Source organism: Ranitomeya variabilis, chromosome 2, assembly GCF_051348905.1.
Source record: "Ranitomeya variabilis isolate aRanVar5 chromosome 2, aRanVar5.hap1, whole genome shotgun sequence".
In the NCBI taxonomy this organism is placed as follows: domain Eukaryota; kingdom Metazoa; phylum Chordata; class Amphibia; order Anura; family Dendrobatidae; genus Ranitomeya; species Ranitomeya variabilis.
The window spans coordinates 8,142,141-8,163,977 of record NC_135233.1 but is presented as its reverse complement, the minus strand read 5'-3'; the positions used below and the strand labels follow the sequence as shown (position 1 = coordinate 8,163,977).

The window sequence follows — 21,837 nt, the reverse complement described above, 5'->3', positions numbered from 1 at the left end:
CGGAGGACTAAATACCCCTATAGATGGAAATAGGAATGCTATCTTGCCTCAGAGCAGACCCCCAAAGGATAGGCAGCCCCCCACGAATAATGACTGAGTAGGAGAAGAATAGACACACGCAGGTAGAAAACAGGATTTAGCAAAAGAGGCCACTCTAGCTAAATAGGAAAGGATAGGACAGATTACTAGGCGGTCAGTATTAAAACCCTTCCAAAAATATCCACAGCAGATAATACAAAAAGTTCCACAATCTAACTAAAGACATGGAATGTATATCTGCCACTCCAGAGAATCCAACAAGACTGAGAAAATACTGACACAATCTAAGCTGGACAAGAAAACACAAAGAATAGCACTGAGTTGTGAAGCACATAGCATGTGTGCCACAGGAAAAAAAAAACAGACACTTATCTTTGCTGATTTGGCAGAAAGGCAGGAGGAACCAAGCAGAGGTCCAACACCTCCCAACAACAATTGACAACTGGCAAGGACTAATGAATCCTGCACACCTAAATACCCCAGTCAGAACTGCAATCAGCAGACACACCTGACCAGGACTGCAACCCAGGGACAACTGCATTACCACCTACTACCACCGGAGGGAACCCAAAAGCAGAATTCACAACAGTGGGGGGCACATACTTATCTCCATATTAATGTCTATGGATGTAGATGAGGACAGAGAAGCCCCCCGGAGGTGGATGTGGGGGGCACATACTTTCTCCATATTAATGTCTATGGATGTAGATAAGGACACAGAAGCCCCCGGAGGAGGATGTGGGGGGCACATACTTTTCTCCATATTAATGCCTATGGATGTAGATGGGGACAGAGAACCCCCGGAGGCAGATGTGGGGGGCACATACTTTCTCCATATTAATGTCTATGGATGTAGATGGGGACAGAAGCCCCCGGAGGAGGATGTGGGGGGCACATACTTTCTCCATATTAATGACTATGGATGTAGATGGGGACAGAGAAGCCCCCGGAGGCAGTTGTGGGGGGCACATACTTTCTCCATATTAATGTCTATGGATGTAGATGGGGACAGAGAAGCCCCAGGAGGTGGATGTGGGGGGCACATACTTTCCTCTATATTGATGTCTATGGATATAATGAGGGGCGGAGCCATAGCTGTAGAAATAGCCGCTGCTCTTTAATATTCATGTCCTGAGTTCACAGTGGCGGCGCCGCTCGTCCTCGGGGTCCGTGTCTTCATGCTCTGGGGTGGCTCCATCACCCGCTCACAGTAAGGTCTGGGCTATGGCCAGCACTTTAGAGTACTTGCCCTCCTCGCGCCGCAGCATGGCCGGTATGGGGGTCTTTATCCGGGTGCCCACGGGGTTGCCATTGTCCTCGATCAGCACCACATTGTTGGAGTCGAAGCGTGGCGTCATGCAGGCGGCCGGCATCTTCTGGCCCACGATGAGCGCCTTCTTCTTCTGCCCCTTAATGGCCAGCAGGATGGTGTCCCCAACCTTCCCCACCCCCGACTTGTTGTACACGTGGATGCAGCGCGGCGGCCGGTGGTACGGGGAGGTCCCCAGGGCACTGTTATCAACCACACGCACGCGGGTCAGCTTCTGGATGGCGGCACTCGGGGCGGAGAGGCTGGAAGCAAAATAGGAGATAGTCACTGACCAACAGGACGATTGGGGAAGGAGCTCCGAACACGCAGGAAACTATAAATTGAGGGAAGTGATATACTCGGGGTCCTCACACTCGGGGATGGGGCGCTATCCACTGGGTCCCTGCACTCGGGGATGGGGCGCTAAACACTGGGTTCCCGCACTCGGAGATGGGGCGCTATACACTAGGTCCCCGCACTCGGGGATGGGATGCTATACACTAGGTCCCCGCACTATAGGATGAGGCGCTATACACTGGGTTCCCGCACTATGGGATGAGGCGCTATACACTGGGTCCCCGCACTCGGGGATGGGATGCTATACACTAGGTCCTCGCACTCGGGGATGGGACGCTATACACTGGGTCCCCGCACTCGGGGATGAGGCGCTATACACTGGGTCCTCACACTCGGGGATGGGACACTATACACTGGGTCCCCGCACTTGGGGATGGGGCACTATACACTGGGTCCTCGCACTTGGGGATGGGGCGCTATACACTGGGTCCCCGCACTCGGGGATGGGACACTATACACTGGGTCCCCGCACTCGGGGATGGGACACTATACACTGGGTCCCCGCACTCGGGGATGGGGCGCTATACACTAGGTCCCCGCACTCGGGGATGGGGCGCTATACACTAGGTCCTCGCACTCGGGGATGGGACGCTATACACTAGGTCCCCGCATTCGGGGATGGGACGCTATACACTAGGTCCCCGCATTCGGGGATGGGAAGCTATACACTAGGTCCCCGCACTGGGGGATGGGGCGCTATACACTAGGTCCCCGCACTCGGGGATGGGATGCTATACACTAGGTCCCCGCATTCGGGGATGGGATGCTATACACTAGGTCCCCGCATTCGGGGATGGGATGCTATACACTAGGTCCCCGCACTCGGGGATGGGGCGCTATACACTGGGTCCTCGCACTCGGGGATGAGGCGCTATACACTGGGTCCCCGCACTCGGGGGTGGGGCGCTATACACTAGGTCCCAGCACTCGGGGATGAGGCGCTATACATTGGGTCCTCGCACTCGGGGGTGGGGCGCTATACACTGGGTCCCCTCGCTCGGGGATGGGGCGCTATACACTGGGTCCCGCACTCGGGGATGGGGCGCAAAACACTGGGTCCCCGCATTCAGGGATGAGGCAACAGCCGCCATCTTGGACGGGCATACTAACAGAGATTGGCATGACTCCATTTTGTCACCTGGTCACAGGTCTGCAGAGAGGAGTGCTCCTGGTCCCCACCTTTTCTAATGAATAAAGTTCCTTTTAGTATGGTAATGGGCTGAGTACCATGTAGCAGGCAGACGGCATTTCAAAGCCTGAGTGAGGAAGCCACACCAGCAGGGGACATAGAGGTGCCTGAGGGGCTTAATTAAAGCACGCATGTCAAGTGGCCACAGGATACACATTTATTATGGCTGTCCAGTCGAACCGTCTCCAACATGGAATCGTGAATTATGGACGCATCGTCCGAGGTACCGGCTCATAAAAAATATCCCCCTCGCCCTAAAGAAATTGCGCATCTGACAGTGCGACTCCTGGGTCCGTGGGAGTTCTGAAACCCGAGATATAGAGATGAGCCTCCCCACAGCGACCGAATGGGTCCAGGTTTGATCCCTGTACGACCGGCAGAACAAACCACATGCGCTGGTACTGCCCGGGTACTGATCCGATCATCCTGAGAGAAGTTATCCCATTTATTATATATTGGAATAAATCTTGCAGGGAGGCAGAGGGGTGGAGATTGCTAAGCCCACCCAGCTACAGGCGGAGGGACACAGCAGGGTTAAGAGCTGGGACATTTGGAGAGTGGGGCAGAACAGAGGAAGATGACTAACTAAGGAACAGGGCATATGTGTCATGGTTCTCAATGGCAAGAGACCGTAGAAAGCATACAAAAGGACTAGCTCTTGGAAGATGGGAACTCGAGCTGACTGTGAGCTAAACCTACCGCACAACTAACAGTGGCCGGGTAGCGTGCCTACGTTTTATCCCTAGACGCCCAGCGCCAGCCGGAGGACTGACTGACCCTAGCAGAGGAAAATACAGACCTGGCTTACCTCTAGAGAAATTTTCCCCAAAAGGCAGACAGTAGCCCCCACATATATTGTCGGTGATTTTAGAGGAAAATGACATACGAAGTATGAAGATAGGTTTAGCAAATTGAGGTCCGCTTACTAGATAGTAGGAAGACAGAAAAGGGAACTTCACAGTCAGCTGAAAACCCTTTCAAACACCATCCTGAAATTACTTTAAGACTCTAATATCAACTCATGACACCAGAGTGGCAATTTCAGCTCACAAGAGCTTCCAGCCTCAGAAATATTCAAAAACAGAGAACTGGAACAAAAATGCAAAACAATCTTAGGACTACAAGTCCAACTTAGCTGATAGTAGTCTAGGAGCAGGAACATGCAACAGAAAAGGCTTCTGGTAACATTGTTGGCCGGCATAGAAATGACTGAGGAGCAAGGCTAAATAGAAACTCCCACATCCTGATGGAAACAGGTGAACAGAGGAGATGAAGCACACAAGTTCAGTACCACCAGTAACCACCGGGGGAGCCCAGAAACCAAATTCACAACAGTACCCCCCCCTCAAGGAGGGGGCACCGAACCCTCACCAGAACCACCAGGGCGATCAGGATGAGCCCTATGAAAGGCACGGACCAAATCGGAGGCATGAACATCAGAGGCTGTCACCCAAGAATTATCCTCCTGACCGTAGCCCTTCCACTTGACCAAATACTGAAGTCTCCGTCTGGAAACACGGGAGTCCAAGATCTTCTCGACAACGTACTCCAACTCACCCTCAACCAACACCGGAGCAGGAGGCTCAACGGAAGGCACAACCGGTACCTCATACCTGCGCAACAATGACCGATGGAAGACATTATGAATAGAAAAAGATGCAGGGAGGTCCAAACGAAAGGACACAGGGTTAAGAATCTCCAATATCTTGTACGGGCCGATGAACCGAGGCTTAAACTTAGGAGAAGAAACCTTCATAGGGACAAAACGAGAAGACAACCACACCAAGTCCCCAACACAAAGACGAGGACCAGCACGACGACGGCGGTTGGCAAACTGCTGAGTCTTCTCCTGGGACAACTTCAAATTGTCCACCACATGCCCCCAAATCTGATGCAACCTCTCCACCACAGCATCCACTCCAGGACAATCCGAAGACTCCACCTGACCGGAAGAGAAACGAGGATGAAACCCCGAATTACAGAAGAAAGGAGAAACCAAGGTGGCAGAACTAGCCCGATTATTGAGGGCAAACTCCGCCAAGGGCAAAAAGGCAACCCAATCATCCTGATCCGCAGACACAAAACACCTCAAATAAGTCTCCAAGGTCTGATTAGTTCGCTCGGTCTGGCCATTAGTCTGAGGATGGAAAGCAGACGAAAAAGACAAATCAATGCCCATCCTAGCACAGAACGCTCGCCAAAATCTAGACACGAATTGGGTTCCCCTGTCAGAAACGATATTCTCCGGAATACCATGCAAGCGAACCACATTTTGAAAAAACAGAGGAACCAGCTCGGATGAGGAAGGCAATTTAGGCAAGGGGACCAAATGGACCATCTTAGAGAAACGGTCACACACCACCCAGATGACAGACATCTTCTGAGAAACAGGGAGATCAGAAATAAAATCCATGGAGATGTGAGTCCAAGGCCTCTTCGGAATAGGCAAAGATAACAACAATCCACTAGCCCGAGAACAACAAGGCTTGGCCCGAGCACAAACATCACAAGACTGCACAAAACCTCGCACATCTCGCGACAGGGAAGGCCACCAGAAGGACCTAGCCACCAAATCCCTGGTACCAAAGATTCCAGGATGACCAGCTAACGCAGAAGAATGGACCTCCGAGATGACTCTACTGGTCCAATCATCCGGAACAAACAGTCTACCAGGCGGGCAACGATCAGGTCTATCCGCCTGAAACTCCTGCAAGACCCGTCGCAAGTCTGGGGAAACAGCAGATAATATCACTCCATCCTTAAGGATACCTGTAGGTTCAGAATTACCAGGGGAATCAGGCTCAAAACTCCTACAAAGGGCATCCGCCTTCACATTTTTAGAACCCGGTAGGTAAGAAACCACAAAATTAAACCGAGAGAAAAATAACGACCAGCGCGCCTGTCTAGGATTCAGGCGCCTGGCAGACTCAAGATAAATCAAATTCTTGTGGTCGGTCAATACCACCACCTGATGTCTAGCCCCCTCAAGCAAATGACGCCACTCCTCAAAAGCCCACTTCATAGCCAAGAGCTCCCGATTACCAATATCATAATTTCGCTCAGCGGGCGAAAATTTACGAGAAAAGAACGCGCAAGGTCTCATCACGGAGCAGTCGGAACTTTTCTGCGACAAAACCGCCCCAGCTCCGATTTCTGAAGCGTCGACCTCAACCTGAAAAGGAAGAGTAACATCAGGCTGACGCAATACAGGGGCGGAAGAAAAGCGGCGCTTAAGCTCCCGAAAGGCCTCCACAGCAGCAGGGGACCAATCAGCAACATCAGCACCCTTCTTAGTCAAATCAGTCAACGGTTTAGCAACATCAGAAAAACCAGTTATAAATCGACGATAAAAATTAGCAAAGCCCAAAAACTTCTGAAGGCTCTTAAGAGAAGAGGGTTGCGTCCAATCACAAATAGCCTAAACCTTGACAGGGTCCATCTCAATGGAAGAGGGGGAAAAAATGTACCCCAAAAACGAAATCTTTTGAACCCCAAAAACACACTTAGAACCCTTTACACACAAGGAATTAGAGCGCAAAACCTGAAAAACCCTCCTGACCTGTTGGACATGAGAGTCCCAGTCATCCGAAAAAATCAAAATATCATCCAGATACACAATCATAAATTTATCCAAATATTCACGGAAAATGTCATGCATAAAAGACTGAAAGACTGAAGGGGCATTTGAAAGACCAAAAGGCATTACTAAATACTCAAAATGGCCCTCAGGCGTATTAAATGCGGTTTTCCACTCATCCCCCTGCTTAATTCGCACTAAATTATACGCCCCACGAAGATCAATCTTAGAGAACCACTTGGCCCCCTTTATTCGAGCAAACAAATCAGTAAGCAGTGGCAAAGGATACTGATATTTAACCGTGATTTTATTCAAAAGCCGATAATCAATACACGGCCTCAAAGAGCCATCTTTTTTAGATACAAAGAAAAAACCGGCTCCTAAGGGAGATGACGAAGGACGAATATGTCCCTTTTCCAAGGACTCCTTAATATATTCCCGCATAGCAGCATGTTCAGGCACAGATAGATTAAATAAACGACCCTTTGGAAACTTACTGCCCGGAATCAGATCTATGGTACAATCGCAATCTCTGTGCGGAGGTAGTGAACCAAGTTTAGGCTCCTCAAAAACGTCACGATAATCAGATAAAAATTCCGGAATCTCAGAGGGAATAGATGACGAAATGGAAACCAAAGGTACGTCCCCATGAGTCCCCTGACATCCCCAGCTTAACACAGACATTGCTTTCCAGTCAAGGACTGGGTTATGAGATTGCAGCCATGGCAATCCGAGCACCAAAACATCATGTAGATTATACAACACAAGGAAGCGAATAATCTCCTGGTGATCCGGATTAATACGCATAGTTACTTGTGTCCAGTATTGTGGTTTATTACTAGCCAATGGCGTGGAGTCAATACCCTTCAGAGGTATAGGAACTTCCAGAGGCTCTAAATTAAACCCACAGCGTTTGGCAAAGGACCAATCCATAAGACTCAAAGCGGCGCCAGAGTCGACATAGGCGTCCGCGGTAATAGACGATAAAGAGCAAATCAGGGTCACAGATAGAATAAACTTAGACTGTAAAGTGCCAATTGAAACAGACTTATCAACCTTCTTAGTACGTTTAGAGCATGCTGATATAACATGAGTTGAATCACCACAATAGAAGCATAACCCATTTTTTCGCCTAAAATTCTGTCGTTCGCTTCTGGACAGAATTCTATCACATTGCATAATCTCTGGCGCCTTCTCAGTAGACACCGCCAAATGGTGCACAGGTTTGCGCTCCCGCAAACGCCGATCAATCTGAATAGCCATTGTCATGGACTCATTCAGACCTGTAGGCACAGGGAACCCCACCATAACATCCTTAATGGCATCAGAGAGACCCTCTCTGAAATTCGCCGCCAGGGCGCACTCATTCCACTGAGTAAGCACAGACCACTTACGAAATTTTTGGCAGTATATTTCAACCTCATCTTGCCCTTGAGACAGGGCCATCAAGGCTTTTTCAGCCTGAATCTCTAAATGAGGTTCCTCATAAAGCAACCCCAACGCCAGGAAAAACGCATCCACATTGAGCAACGCAGGATCCCCTGGTGCCAAAGCAAATGCCCAATCCTGAGGGTCGCCCCGGAGCAAGGAAATTACAATCCTGACCTGCTGTGCAGGATCTCCAGCGGAGCGAGATCTCAGAGACAAAAATAATTTACAATTATGTTTGAAATTCTGGAAGCGAGATCTATCCCCGGAGAAAAATTCAGGTAAAGGAATTCTAGGTTCAGATATAGGAGCATGAATTACAAAATCCTGTAAACTTTGAACCTTCATAGCGAGATTATCCAAACCAATAGCTAAACTCTGAGGATCCATTTTAATCAGGTGAAATCAGAACCATTCAAGGATTAGAAGGAGAGAGAGACGAAGGCTGCAGTAAGAATAGATGCTAGTGAATCAACTAATGAGCAAACTCAGGGAAAAAAAAAAAATTCTCTGCAGACTTCTTTTCTCTCCTTTCTTCTGCCAATTATTTTAACTCATGGCCGGCCAAACTGTCATGGTTCTCAATGGCAAGAGACCGTAGAAAGCATACAAAAGGACTAGCTCTTGGAAGATGGGAACTCGAGCTGACTGAGCTAAACCTACCGCACAACTAACAGTGGCCGGGTAGCGTGCCTACGTTTTATCCCTAGACGCCCAGCGCCAGCCGGAGGACTGACTCACCCTAGCAGAGGAAAATACAGACCTGGCTTACCTCTAGAGAAATTTTCCCCAAAAGGCAGACAGTAGCCCCCACATATATTGTCGGTGATTTTAGAGGAAAATGACATACGAAGTATGAAGATAGGTTTAGCAAATTGAGGTCCGCTTACTAGATAGTAGGAAGACAGAAAAGGGAACTTCACAGTCAGCTGAAAACCCTTTCAAACACCATCCTGAAATTACTTTAAGACTCTAATATCAACTCATGACACCAGAGTGGCAATTTCAGCTCACAAGAGCTTCCAGCCTCAGAAATATTCAAAAACAGAGAACTGGAACAAAAATGCAAAACAATCTTAGGACTACAAGTCCAACTTAGCTGATAGTAGTCTAGGAGCAGGAACATGCAACAGAAAAGGCTTCTGGTAACATTGTTGGCCGGCATAGAAATGACTGAGGAGCAAGGTTAAATAGAAACTCCCACATCCTGATGGAAACAGGTGAACAGAGGAGATGAAGCACACAAGTTCAGTACCACCAGTGACCACCGGGGGAGCCCAGAAACCAAATTCACAACACATATGCCAGCCAGAGGGGAGCAAGCACACGCTTTCTGGGGGCTGCCCGGCAACTAAGTCTTGGACCTGCGGAACGCTGAGCCCCCCGGCTTCCACAAGCGACCGTCAACCTGGTAAATTGACCTCCAGCTTTATACCTCTAAGCCTTGTCTTATTATTGTTATATTTTACTCTGACTGTAACTCTTGATATATTTTGACTGTATATTTCTTGTAATTACCTAGTGCGCCCTTAAGGCAATTAAATCATAAATTAATTTTGGGCTGATCCTTTTACTCTGATTGCGAATCTTAGAATACCCAGCGTGGGTAACAGGGCAATCTCCCTGGCGGCCATTTGCTCTAGGTGCAGTTCCCTTACTGACCTGAGAGACCAAGGGGGCGCCGGAGAGCTGTGCCTGTGTAGTGACGTCACGGATTGGTGACGTGGGAGGAACTGGGCTTCCTTCACATTGGTGGCAGCGGGTGGGATCAAAGTAATAGTGTGCGTGGGACCCCTACTCCCAGACACTAAAGACTACCAGTGGTAACTTTCACTGCTGGGGTCTGTAGGTCAGCCCAGCACTAGACGGTCAGAGTGTAGATATAATAAGTTGTGTGCAAGGTCAGGGTTACAGCTGTGTCAGTAACCAGAGGTTCCAAAGATGGCACCAGGAGTGCAGTGAGGGCGCAGGCCAGTGCTATGGTCGATGAGGAGGTGATGATGGACTTTACTGTTCAAGGCGAGGGGGAGCTCAGCCCAGACTCCCCAAGGAGCCAGCCACCCGTGCTTAGTCCGGCAAGGGACTACCCACCACCTACCCGCCCCAGCCTGTCCACATCAGAGGCCCTTGTTGCAGCGGCAGTGGCACGTCTCGAGGCGGGTAATGAAGACGCCTATATGAGACTCATGGCAGCTGCAGAGAAGGCAGCGGAGGCCGAGCGTGCAGAACGCCGTGAGGCAGCGGAGCGGGCCGAGAGAGCTGCATAGCGGGCAGCGGAGCACCAGCACCGACTGGAGATGGCTCAACACGGGCTCCCGCTGGACGCCCCAGCACCACCAGAGTCCAGGGCCTCCAAAGTCTGGGCCGAGGACTTCCCTCTGCTTGAGAAGGATGGAGACCTGGATTCCTTCCTGCTGGCCTTTGAAAGGACCTGCCTTCAACACCATCTGGCCCCGGATCAGTGGGCAAGATACCTGACCCCCCGTTTGAGGGGTAAGTCCCTGGAAGTTTAGGGGGACTTAGCTGCCGGGGCTGAGCAGGACTACAGCAGCATCAAGCGGGCCCTGATCCAACACTGCAACCTCACCCCGGAGTCCTACTGCAAGAAGTTCCAGAGCCTGCAGCGGGGCCCAAAGGACACCTGGACCGACCACATGCGGGCGTTGCTGAGAGCTGCAGAGCACTGGACCTCGGGTCTAGCGCTCACCACCCGCCAGGAGGTCCAGGAACGGTTTGTCACGGAGCAGTTCTTGTGGAACTGCCCAGAGGACCTCCAGCAGTTCCTCTGTGACCGGAAACCGAAGGGGGCTTCTGCTACAGCCTCCCTGGCAAACGAGTATGCCAATAACAGGGCGCCTGAGCCGAAGAAGCCTGCCAGCAGCTCCTGGAGAGGGGGTAAGCCCAATCCTGCCCCAGTTTCCCCAGCCCCCAGAGTGCAAGGGGTGTACCCCCCTGCTGCCCTCTCCAGGCCAGGTGCAGAACCCAGACGTCATCACTGCAACCAGTTGGGACACTTCAAGTCTGCATGTCCCCAGCGTCTTAAGGCCCCATCCCTGTCCCCGGAACCGTCCACTGTTTTATGTGTGGGAGGGGGTGGTGGGAGGTCCCTGGACAATTACCAACCAGTCACTATCGGCCGCTCAGCGGTCATGGGACTGCGGGACACAGGCGCTGAACGAACCCTGGTACGTCCTGAGGTGGTGTCCCCTCAAGACTTGGTACCGGGGAAAACCCTTTCCGTCTCCGGAATTGGAGGCGTGGAACCGGCGCTGCCTGTCGCCAAGGTGTTTTTGGACTGGGGCGCCGGGAGGGGAATGCGGGAGGTGGGAGTAACGTCAAATATTCCTGCCAATGTATTGCTTGGGACTGATTTGGGGTGGCTAGTGTCTCAGTATGTGGCCACTGAACCCCCAAGTTCAGCTCCCCAAGAATGTCATGACTCTACTGTGAATGTTGATGTGTTGAATGTGCCTCCAACAGTGGAGGAGGGAGTGAAACCTGAAGGTAATCCATACACTGACACCACACACACAGGGCTCACAGTGAGGACAGGTGAGGAGACTGTAGGGGAGAGCTCAGAGGAGGAGGAAGGGGCTGCTATGGGCAGTGTAGGGCCCCTAAGTGAATCCAGCCTGCTGAATCTAGGGCCCCTGCAGGAAGAGGAACAGGCCATGGGGGGAGGGGGCATTCCAGGAGAGGAGCCACCAGGTAAGACCCCAGGGCAGGAGTTCCCCACACCCGGGATGTCAGGAGTGCAGGGAAGTCTGCCTGACCCGGGGACTTGGTCAGGGGCCGGGGGGAAGCAGGCGCTATCGTTGGGCACAGCGGTCGTGGCCGCTGTCACCAGGAGTGGGAGCGCCGGAGCCCAAGGAGCCTCGCAGAGGTCCGACGGCTTCCCCCTCTCTGACCAAGTGGCTGCCGAGTCAGACAGCGGCCAGGAGACAGATCCCGGGGAGCTGACAGCGGATGTGGCAGTGTCGTCCATTCTCGCCACATTGAGTCAGGGATTTCAGGCAGCGTTTGAAGCTGACGCTAGCCTGAAAGCTCTCAAGGTGCAGGCGGCATAGCCTCCCGGGGAGTCAGACCGCGAGCGGGTGGTCTGGGACCAGGGACGGCTGTACCGGGTAACAGTCCAGCAGGGTTCACCGGAGGCGTGGCCCAGGGACCGACAGTTAGTGGTACCCTATGCGTTCAGGGCGGAATTGTTGCGGATAGCGCACGAGATTCCCATGGCCGGACACCTAGGGATCGCTAAAACCAGGGCCAGGCTAGCGCAGCATTTCTACTGGCCTGGAATGAGGACCGAGGTAATTGCCTACTGCCGTTCGTGTGACACCTGTCAGAGGGTGGGGAAGGCGGGGCGGCGCCCCAAAGCCCCACTGGTAACTGCCCATCATTGAAGAGCCTTTCTCGAGGGTGGCTGTGGATGTCATTGGACCTCTGTCCACTCCCAGTCGCTCCGGGAAATGCTTCATATAACGGTAGTTAATGGTGACGTGGGAGGAACTGGGTTTCCTTCACAGGCGCTATACACTGGGTCCCCGCACTCCGTGATGGGGCGCTATACACTGGGTCCCCGCACTCGGGGATGGGGCACTATACACTGGGTCCCCGCACTCGGGGATGGGGCGCTATACACTGGGTTCCCGCACTCGGGGATGGGGCGCTATACACTGGGTCCCCGCACTCGGGGATGGGGCACTATACACTGGGTCCCCGCACTCGGGGATGGGGCACTATACACTGGGTCCCCGCACTCGGGGATGGGGCGCTATACACTGGGTCCCCGCACTCGGGGATGGGGCGCTATACACTGGGTCCTCGCACTCGGGGATGGGGCGCTATACACTAGGTCCCCGCACTCGGGGATGGGGCGCTATACACTGGGTCCCCGCACTCGGGGATGGGGCACTATACACTGGGTCCCCGCACTCGGGGATGGGGCACTATACACTGGGTCCCCGCACTCGGGGATGGGGCACTATACACTGGGTCCCCGCACTCGGGGATGGGGCGCTATACACTGGGTCCCCGCACTCGGGGATGGGGCGCTATACACTGGGTCCTCGCACTCGGGGATGGGGCGCTATACACTAGGTCCCCGCACTCGGGGATGGGGCGCTATACACTGGGTCCCCGCACTCGGGGATGGGGCACTATACACTGGGTCCCCGCACTCGGGGATGGGGCGCTATACACTGGGTTCCCGCACTCGGGGATGGGGCGCTATACACTGGGTCCCCGCACTCGGGGATGGGGCACTATACACTGGGTCCCCGCACTCGGGGATGGGGCACTATACACTGGGTCCCCGCACTCGGGGATGGGGCGCTATACACTGGGTCCCCGCACTCGGGGATGGGGCGCTATACACTGGGTCCTCGCACTCGGGGATGGGGCGCTATACACTGGGTCCTCGCACTCGGGGATGGGGCGCTATACACTGGGTCCCCGCACTCGGGGATGGGGCACTATACACTGGGTCCCCGCACTCGGGGATGGGGCGCTATACACTAGGTCCCCGCACTCGGGGATGGGACGCTATACACTGGGTCCCCGCACTCCGTGATGGGGCGCTATACACTGGGTTCCCGCACTCGGGGATGGGGCGCTATACACTGGGTCCTCGCACTCGGGGATGGGGCACTATACACTGGGTTCCCGCACTCGGGGATGGGGCGCTATACACTGGGTCCTCGCACTCGGGGATGGGGCGCTATACACTGGGTCCTCGCACTCGGGGATGGGGCGCTATACACTGGGTCCCCGCACTCGGGGATGGGGCACTATACACTGGGTCCCCGCACTCGGGGATGGGGCGCTATACACTAGGTCCCCGCACTCGGGGATGGGACGCTATACACTGGGTCCCCGCACTCCGTGATGGGGCGCTATACACTGGGTTCCCGCACTCGGGGATGGGGCGCTATACACTGGGTCCTCGCACTCGGGGATGGGGCGCTATACACTGGGTCCTCGCACTCGGGGATGGGGCGCTATACACTGGGTTCCCGCACTCGGGGATGGGGCACTATACACTGGGTCCCCGCACTCGGGGATGGGGCGCTATACACTGGGTCCCCGCACTCGGGGATGGGGCGCTATACACTGGGTTCCCGCACTCGGGGATGGGACGCTATACACTGGGTCCTCGCACTCGGGGATGGGGCGCTATACACTGGGTCCCCGCACTCGGGGATGGGACGCTATACACTGGGTCCTCGCACTCGGGGGTGGGACGCTATACACTGGGTCCCCGCACTCGGGGATGGGGCGCAATACACTGGGTTCCCGCACTATGGGATGAGGCGCTATACACTGGGTCCCCGCACTCGGGGATGGGACGCTATACACTGGGTCCTCGCACTCGGGGATGGGGCGCTATACACTGGGTCCCCGCACTCGGGGATGGGACGCTATACACTGGGTCCTCGCACTCGGGGGTGGGACGCTATACACTGGGTCCCCGCACTCGGGGATGGGACGCTATACACTGGGTCCCCGCACTCGGGGATGGGGCGCTATACACTGGGTTCCCGCACTAGGGGATGGGGCGCTATACACTGGGTTCCCGCACTCGGGGATGGGGCGCTATACACTGGGTTCCCGCACTCGGGGATGGGGCGCTATACACTAGGTCCTCGCACTCGGGGGTGGGGCGCTATACACTGGGTCCTCGCACTCGGGGATGGGGCGCTATACACTGGGTCCTCGCACTCGGGGGTGGGGCGCTATATACTGGGTCCTCGCACTCGGGCATGGGGCGCTATATACTAGGTCCTCGCACTCGGGATGGGGCGCTATACACTGGGTCCTCGCACTCGGGGGTGGGGCGCTATATACTGGGTCCTCGCACTCGGGGATGGGGCGCTATACACTGGGTTCCCGCACTCGGGGATGGGGCGCTATACACTGGGTCCTCACACTCGGGGATGGGGCGCTATACACTGGGTCCCTGCACTCGGGGATGGGACACTATACACTGGGTCCTCGCACTCGGGGATGGGGCGCTATACACTGGGTCCTCGCACTCGGGGGTGGGGCGCTATACACTGGGTCCTCGCACTCGGGGGTGGGGCGCTATATACTGGGTCCTCGCACTCGGGGATGGGACACTATACACTGGGTCCTCGCACTCGGGGGTGGGGCGCTATATACTGGGTCCTCGCACTCGGGGATGGGACGCTATACACTGGGTCCTCGCACTCGGGGATGGGGCGCTATACACTGGGTCCTCGCACTCGGGGATGGGACGCTATACACTGGGTCCCCGCACTCGGGGATGGGGCGCTATACACTGGGTCCTCGCACTCGGGGATGGGGCGCTATACACTGGGTCCTCGCACTCGGGGATGGGACGCTATACACTGGGTTCCCGCACTCGGGGATGGGGCGCTATACACTGGGTCCTCGCACTCGGGGATGGGGCGCTATACACTGGGTCCTCGCACTCGGGGATGGGGCACTATACACTGGGTCCTCGCACTCGGGGGTGGGGCGCTATATACTGGGTCCCCGCACTCGGGGATGGGACGCTATACACTGGGTTCCCGCACTCGGGGATGGGGCGCTATACACTGGGTCCTCGCACTCGGGGGTGGGGCGCTATATACTGGGTCCTCGCACTCGGGGATGGGACGCTATACACTGGGTCCTCGCACTCGGGGATGGGGCGCTATACACTGGGTCCTCGCACTCGGGGATGGGGCGCTATACACTGGGTCCCCGCACTCGGGGATGGGGCACTATACACTGGGTCCTCGCACTCGGGGGTGGGGCGCTATACACTGGGTGCTCGCACTCGGGGGTGGGGCGCTATACACTGGGTCCTCGCACTCGGGGGTGGGACGCTATACACTGGGTCCTCGCACTCGGGGGTAGGACGCTATACACTGGGTCCTCGCACTCGGGGATGGGGCGCTATACACTGGGTCCTCGCACTCGGGGGTGGGGCGCTATATACTGGGTCCTCGCACTCGGGGATGGGGCGCTATATACTAGGTCCTCGCACTCGGGGATGGGGCGCTATACACTGGGTCCTCGCACTCGGGGATGGGGCGCTATATACTGGGTCCTCGCACTCGGGGATGGGACGCTATACACTGGGTCCTCGCACTCGGGGATGGGGCGCTATACACTGGGTCCTCGCACTCGGGGGTGGGGCGCTATATACTGGGTCCTCGCACTCGGGCATGGGGCGCTATATACTAGGTCCTCGCACTCGGGATGGGGCGCTATACACTGGGTCCTCGCACTCGGGGGTGGGGCGCTATATACTGGGTCCTCGCACTCGGGGATGGGGCGCTATACACTGGGTTCCCGCACTCGGGGATGGGGCGCTATACACTGGGTCCTCACACTCGGGGATGGGGCGCTATACACTGGGTCCCTGCACTCGGGGATGGGACACTATACACTGGGTCCTCGCACTCGGGGATGGGGCGCTATACACTGGGTCCTCGCACTCGGGGGTGGGGCGCTATACACTGGGTCCTCGCACTCGGGGGTGGGGCGCTATATACTGGGTCCTCGCACTCGGGGATGGGACACTATACACTGGGTCCTCGCACTCGGGGGTGGGGCGCTATATACTGGGTCCTCGCACTCGGGGATGGGACGCTATACACTGGGTCCTCGCACTCGGGGATGGGGCGCTATACACTGGGTCCTCGCACTCGGGGATGGGACGCTATACACTGGGTCCCCGCACTCGGGGATGGGGCGCTATACACTGGGTCCTCGCACTCGGGGATGGGGCGCTATACACTGGGTCCCCGCACTCGGGGATGGGGCACTATACACTGGGTCCTCGCACTCGGGGGTGGGGCGCTATATACTGGGTCCTCGCACTCGGGGATGGGGCGCTATACACTGGGTCCTCGCACTCGGGGGTGGGGCGCTATATACTGGGTCCTCGCACTCGGGGATGGGGCGCTATACACTGGGTCCTCGCACTCGGGGATGGGACGCTATACACTGGGTCCTCGCACTCGGGGATGGGGCGCTATACACTGGGTCCTCGCACTCGGGGATGGGGCGCTATACACTGGGTCCCCGCACTCGGGGATGGGGCGCTATACACTGGGTCCTCGCACTCGGGGGTGGGGCGCTATATACTGGGTCCTCGCACTCGGGGATGGGGCACTATATACTGGGTCCTCGCACTCGGGGGTGGGGGCGCTATATACTGGGTCCTCGCACTCGGGGATGGGGCACTATACACTGGGTCCTCGCACTCGGGGATGGGGCGCTATATACTGGGTCCTCGCACTCGGGGATGGGACGCTATACACTAGGTCCTCGCACTCGGGGATGGGGCGCTATACACTGGGTCCTCGCACTCGGGGATGGGGCACTATACACTGGGTCCTCGCACTCGGGGATGGGACGCTATACACTGGGTCCTCGCACTCGGGGGTGGGGCACTATACACTGGGTCCTCGCACTCGGGGATGGGGCGCTATACACTGGGTCCTCGCACTCGGGGATGGGACGCTATACACTGGGTTCCCGCACTCGGGGATGGGGCGCTATACACTGGGTCCTCGCACTCGGGGATGGGGCGCTATACACTGGGTCCTCGCACTCGGGGATGGGGCACTATACACTGGGTCCTCGCACTCGGGGGTGGGGCGCTATATACTGGGTCCCCGCACTCGGGGATGGGACGCTATACACTGGGTTCCCGCACTCGGGGATGGGGCGCTATACACTGGGTCCTCGCACTCGGGGGTGGGGCGCTATATACTGGGTCCTCGCACTCGGGGATGGGACGCTATACACTGGGTCCTCGCACTCGGGGATGGGGCGCTATACACTGGGTCCTCGCACTCGGGGATGGGGCGCTATACACTGGGTCCCCGCACTCGGGGATGGGGCACTATACACTGGGTCCTCGCACTCGGGGGTGGGGCGCTATATACTGGGTCCTCGCACTCAGGGATGGGGCGCTATACACTGGGTCCTCGCACTCGGGGGTGGGGCGCTATATACTGGGTCCTCGCACTCGGGGATGGGGCGCTATACACTGGGTCCTCGCACTCGGGGATGGGACGCTATACACTGGGTCCTCGCACTCGGGGATGGGGCGCTATACACTGGGTCCTTGCACTCGGGGATGGGGCGCTATACACTAGGTCCTCGCACTCGGGGATGGGGCGCTATACACTGGGTCCTCGCACTCGGGGATGGGGCGCTATACACTGGGTCCTCGCACTCGGGGATGGGGCGCTATACACTGGGTCCCCGCACTCGGGGATGGGGCGCTATACACTGGGTCCTCGCACTCGGGGGTGGGGCGCTATATACTGGGTCCTCGCACTCGGGGATGGGGCACTATATACTGGGTCCTCGCACTCGGGGGTGGGGGCGCTATATACTGGGTCCTCGCACTCGGGGATGGGGCACTATACACTGGGTCCTCGCACTCGGGGATGGGGCGCTATATACTGGGTCCTCGCACTCGGGGATGGGGCGCTATACACTGGGTCCCCGCACTCGGGGATGGGGCGCTATACACTAGGTCCTCGCACTCGGGGATGGGGCGCTATACACTGGGTCCTCGCACTCGGGGATGGGGCACTATACACTGGGTCCTCGCACTCGGGGATGGGGCGCTATACACTGGGTCCTCGCACTCGGGGATGGGACGCTATACACTAGGTCCTCGCACTCGGGGATGGGGCGCTATACACTGGGTCCTCGCACTCGGGGATGGGGCGCTATACACTGGGTCCTCGCACTCGGGGATGGGGCGCTATATACTGGGTCCTCGCACTCGGGGATGGGGCACTATACACTGGGTCCTCGCACTCGGGGGTGGGGGCGCTATATACTGGGTCCTCGCACTCGGGGATGGGGCGCTATACACTGGGTCCTCGCACTCGGGGATGGGGCGCTATATACTGGGTCCTCGCACTCGGGGATGGGGCGCTATACACTGGGTCCTCGCACTCGGGGATGGGGCGCTATACACTGGGTCCTCGCACTCGGGGATGGGGCGCTATACACTGGGTCCTCGCACTCGGGGATGGGGCGCTATACACTGGGTCCTCGCACTCGGGGATGGGGCGCTATACACTGGGTCCTCGCACTCGGGGATGGGGCACTATACACTGGGTCCTCGCACTCGGGGATGGGGCGCTATACACTGGGTCCCCGCACTCGGGGATGGGGCACTATACACTGGGTCCTCGCACTCGGGGATGGGGCGCTATATACTGGGTCCCCGCACTCGGGGATGGGGCGCTATACACTGGGTCCTCGCACTCGGGGGTGGGGCGCTATATACTGGGTCCCCGCACTCGGGGATGGGACGCTATACACTGGGTTCCCGCACTCGGGGATGGGGCGCTATACACTGGGTCCTCGCACTCGGGGATGGGGCGCTATATACTGGGTCCTCGCACTCGGGGATGGGACGCTATACACTGGGTCCTCGCACTCGGGGGTGGGGCGCTATACACTGGGTCCTCGCACTCGGGGGTGGGGCGCTATATACTGGGTCCTCGCACTCGGGGATGGGGCGCTATATACTGGGTCCTCGCACTCGGGGGTGGGGCGCTATACACTGGGTCCTCGCACTCGGGGGTGGGGCGCTATACACTGGGTCCCCGCACTCCGTGATGGGGCGCTATACACTGGGTCCCCGCACTCGGGGATGGGACGCTATACACTGGGTCCTCGCACTCGGGGATGGGGCGCTATACACTGGGTCCTCGCACTCGGGGATGGGGCGCTATATACTGGGTCCCCGCACTCGGGGATGGGGCGCTATACACTGGGTCCTCGCACTCGGGGATGGGGCGCTATACACTGGGTCCCCGCACTCGGGGGTGGGGCGCTATACACTGGGTCCTCGCACTCGGGGATGGGGCGCTATACACTGGGTCCTCGCACTCGGGGATGGGGCGCTATACACTGGGTCCTCGCACTCGGGGATGGGGCGCTATACACTGGGTCCTCGCACTCGGGGATGGGGCGCTATACACTGGGTCCCTGCACTCGGGGATGGGGCGCTATACACTGGGTCCTCGCACTCGGGGGTGGGGCGCTATACACTGGGTCCTCGCACTCGGGGGTGGGGCGCTATACACTGGGTCCTCGCACTCGGGGATGGGGCGCTATACACTAGGTCCTCGCACTCGGGGATGGGGCGCTATACACTGGGTCCTCGCACTCGGGGATGGGGCGCTATACACTGGGTCCCTGCACTCGGGGATGGGGCACTATACACTGGGTCCCCGCACTCGGGGATGGGGCGCTATACACTGGGTCCTCGCACTCGGGGATGGGGCGCTATACACTGGGTCCCCGCACTCGGGGATGGGGCGCTATACACTGGGTCCCTGCACTCGGGGATGGGGCGCTATACACTGGGTCCTCGCACTCGGGGATGGGGCGCTATACACTGTGTCCTCGCACTCGGGGATGGGGCGCTATACACTGGGTCCCCGCACTCGGGGATGGGGCGCTATATACTGGGTCCTCGCACTCGGGGATGGGGCGCTATACACTGGGTCCCCGCACTCGGGGATGGGGCGCTATACACTGTGTCCTCGCACTCGGGGATGGGGCGCTATACACTGGGTCCCCGCACTCGGGGATGGGGCGCTATATACTGGGTCCTCGCACTCGGGGATGGGGCGCTATACACTGGGTCCCCGCACTCGGGGATGGGGCGCTATACACTGGGTCCTCGCACTCGGGGATGGGGCGCTATACACTGGGTTCCCGCACTCGGGGATGGGGCGCTATACACTGGGTCCTCGCACTCGGGGATGGGGCGCTATACACTGGGTCCTCGCACTCGGGGATGGGGCGCTATACACTGGGTCCTCGCACTCGGGGATGGGGCGCTATACACTGGGTCCCTGCACTCGGGGATGGGGCGCTATACACTGGGTCCCCGCACTCGGGGATGGGGCGCTATACACTGGGTCCCCGCACTCGGGGATGGGGCGCTATACACTGGGTCCCCGCACTCGGGGATGGGGCGCTATACACTGGGTCCTCGCACTCGGGGATGGGGCGCTATACACTGGGTCCCTGCACTCGGGGATGGGGCGCTATACACTGGGTCCTCGCACTCGGGGATGGGGCACTATACTCGGGGTCCTCACGCGGGGGGGGGGGGGGGGCGCTATACTCGGGGTCCTCACGCGGGGGGGGGGGGGGGCGCTATACTCGGGGTCCTCACGTGGGGGGGGTGGCGCTATACTCGGGGGTCCTCAGGCTGGAGGGGGCGCTATACTCGGGGTCCTCTCGCCGGGGGGGGCGCTATACTCGGGGTCCTCACGCGGGGGGGGGGGCGCTATACTCGGTGTCCTCACCTCAGGTGCCGGGCGCTCGTCCTCCAGCTCAGGGTCACCGCTCTCCTGATGGCCGCCGCCGCCATCTCGCCCTGTAGAGAGACGACACATGAGGAGACGCCGCGGCACCAGGACCTCCATCCTCCCAGCAATGCGCCGCCTGCAGCCACAGAGCGGACACTGCTGGGAGTTGTAGTCACACTGACCCCGCCGCTGCTTACCGCGCTCTGCTACACCGGGGATAGAGGACTCGGATCGGAACACGTGACTGTGCGTGCACGCGCCCGCTGTCTCGTCCCTCCGTGCGTGTTTACTCTCCGAGCACCGGCGCGTCCCCGACCTGTCAGATATTAGTGCAGCTACAGGACCCAGACTACAGGGGGCGCTGTGTGTCACACTGTATATGGGGCGGCCTCTGGTATACACTGTATATGGGGCGGCCTCTGGTATACACTGTATATGGGGCGGCCTCTGGTAGGAGCTGTATATGGGGCGGCCTCTGGTATACGCTGTATATGGGGCGGCCTCTGGTATACACTGTATATGGGGCGGCCTCTGGTAGGAGCTGTATATGGGGCGGTCTCTGGTATACGCTGTATATGGGGCGGCCTCTGGTATACACTGTATA

The 21,837-nt window shown here is 57.5% G+C and overlaps 1 protein-coding gene across 1 annotated transcript; it reads right to left on the bottom strand.

Annotated features, from left to right (window-relative positions):
• Positions 1–1,135: 1,135 nt before the first annotated feature.
• Positions 1,136–21,548, bottom strand: MRPL14 (mitochondrial ribosomal protein L14). Its single transcript, XM_077281956.1, has 3 exons — positions 21,431–21,548; positions 21,231–21,301; positions 1,136–1,611 (listed from the first exon to the last, which is right to left on the bottom strand). Exons 2-3 carry the CDS (start codon positions 21,293–21,295, stop codon positions 1,245–1,247), a joined length of 432 nt encoding a protein of 143 aa, XP_077138071.1. The 5' UTR covers positions 21,296–21,301; positions 21,431–21,548; the 3' UTR covers positions 1,136–1,244.
• Between the last annotated feature and the right edge of the window lie 289 nt (positions 21,549–21,837).

Bases quoted from the DNA above. Each gene is read 5' to 3' on its own strand.
- MRPL14 (XM_077281956.1), bottom strand. From the start codon at position 21,295: ATGGCGGCGGCGGCCATCAGGAGAGCGGTGACCCTGAGCTGGAGGACG. The intron at 1,612-21,230 runs GTGAGGACACCG...TTTTGCTTCCAG, and splicing joins ACGAGCGCCCGGCACCTGAG to CCTCTCCGCCCCGAGTGCCG.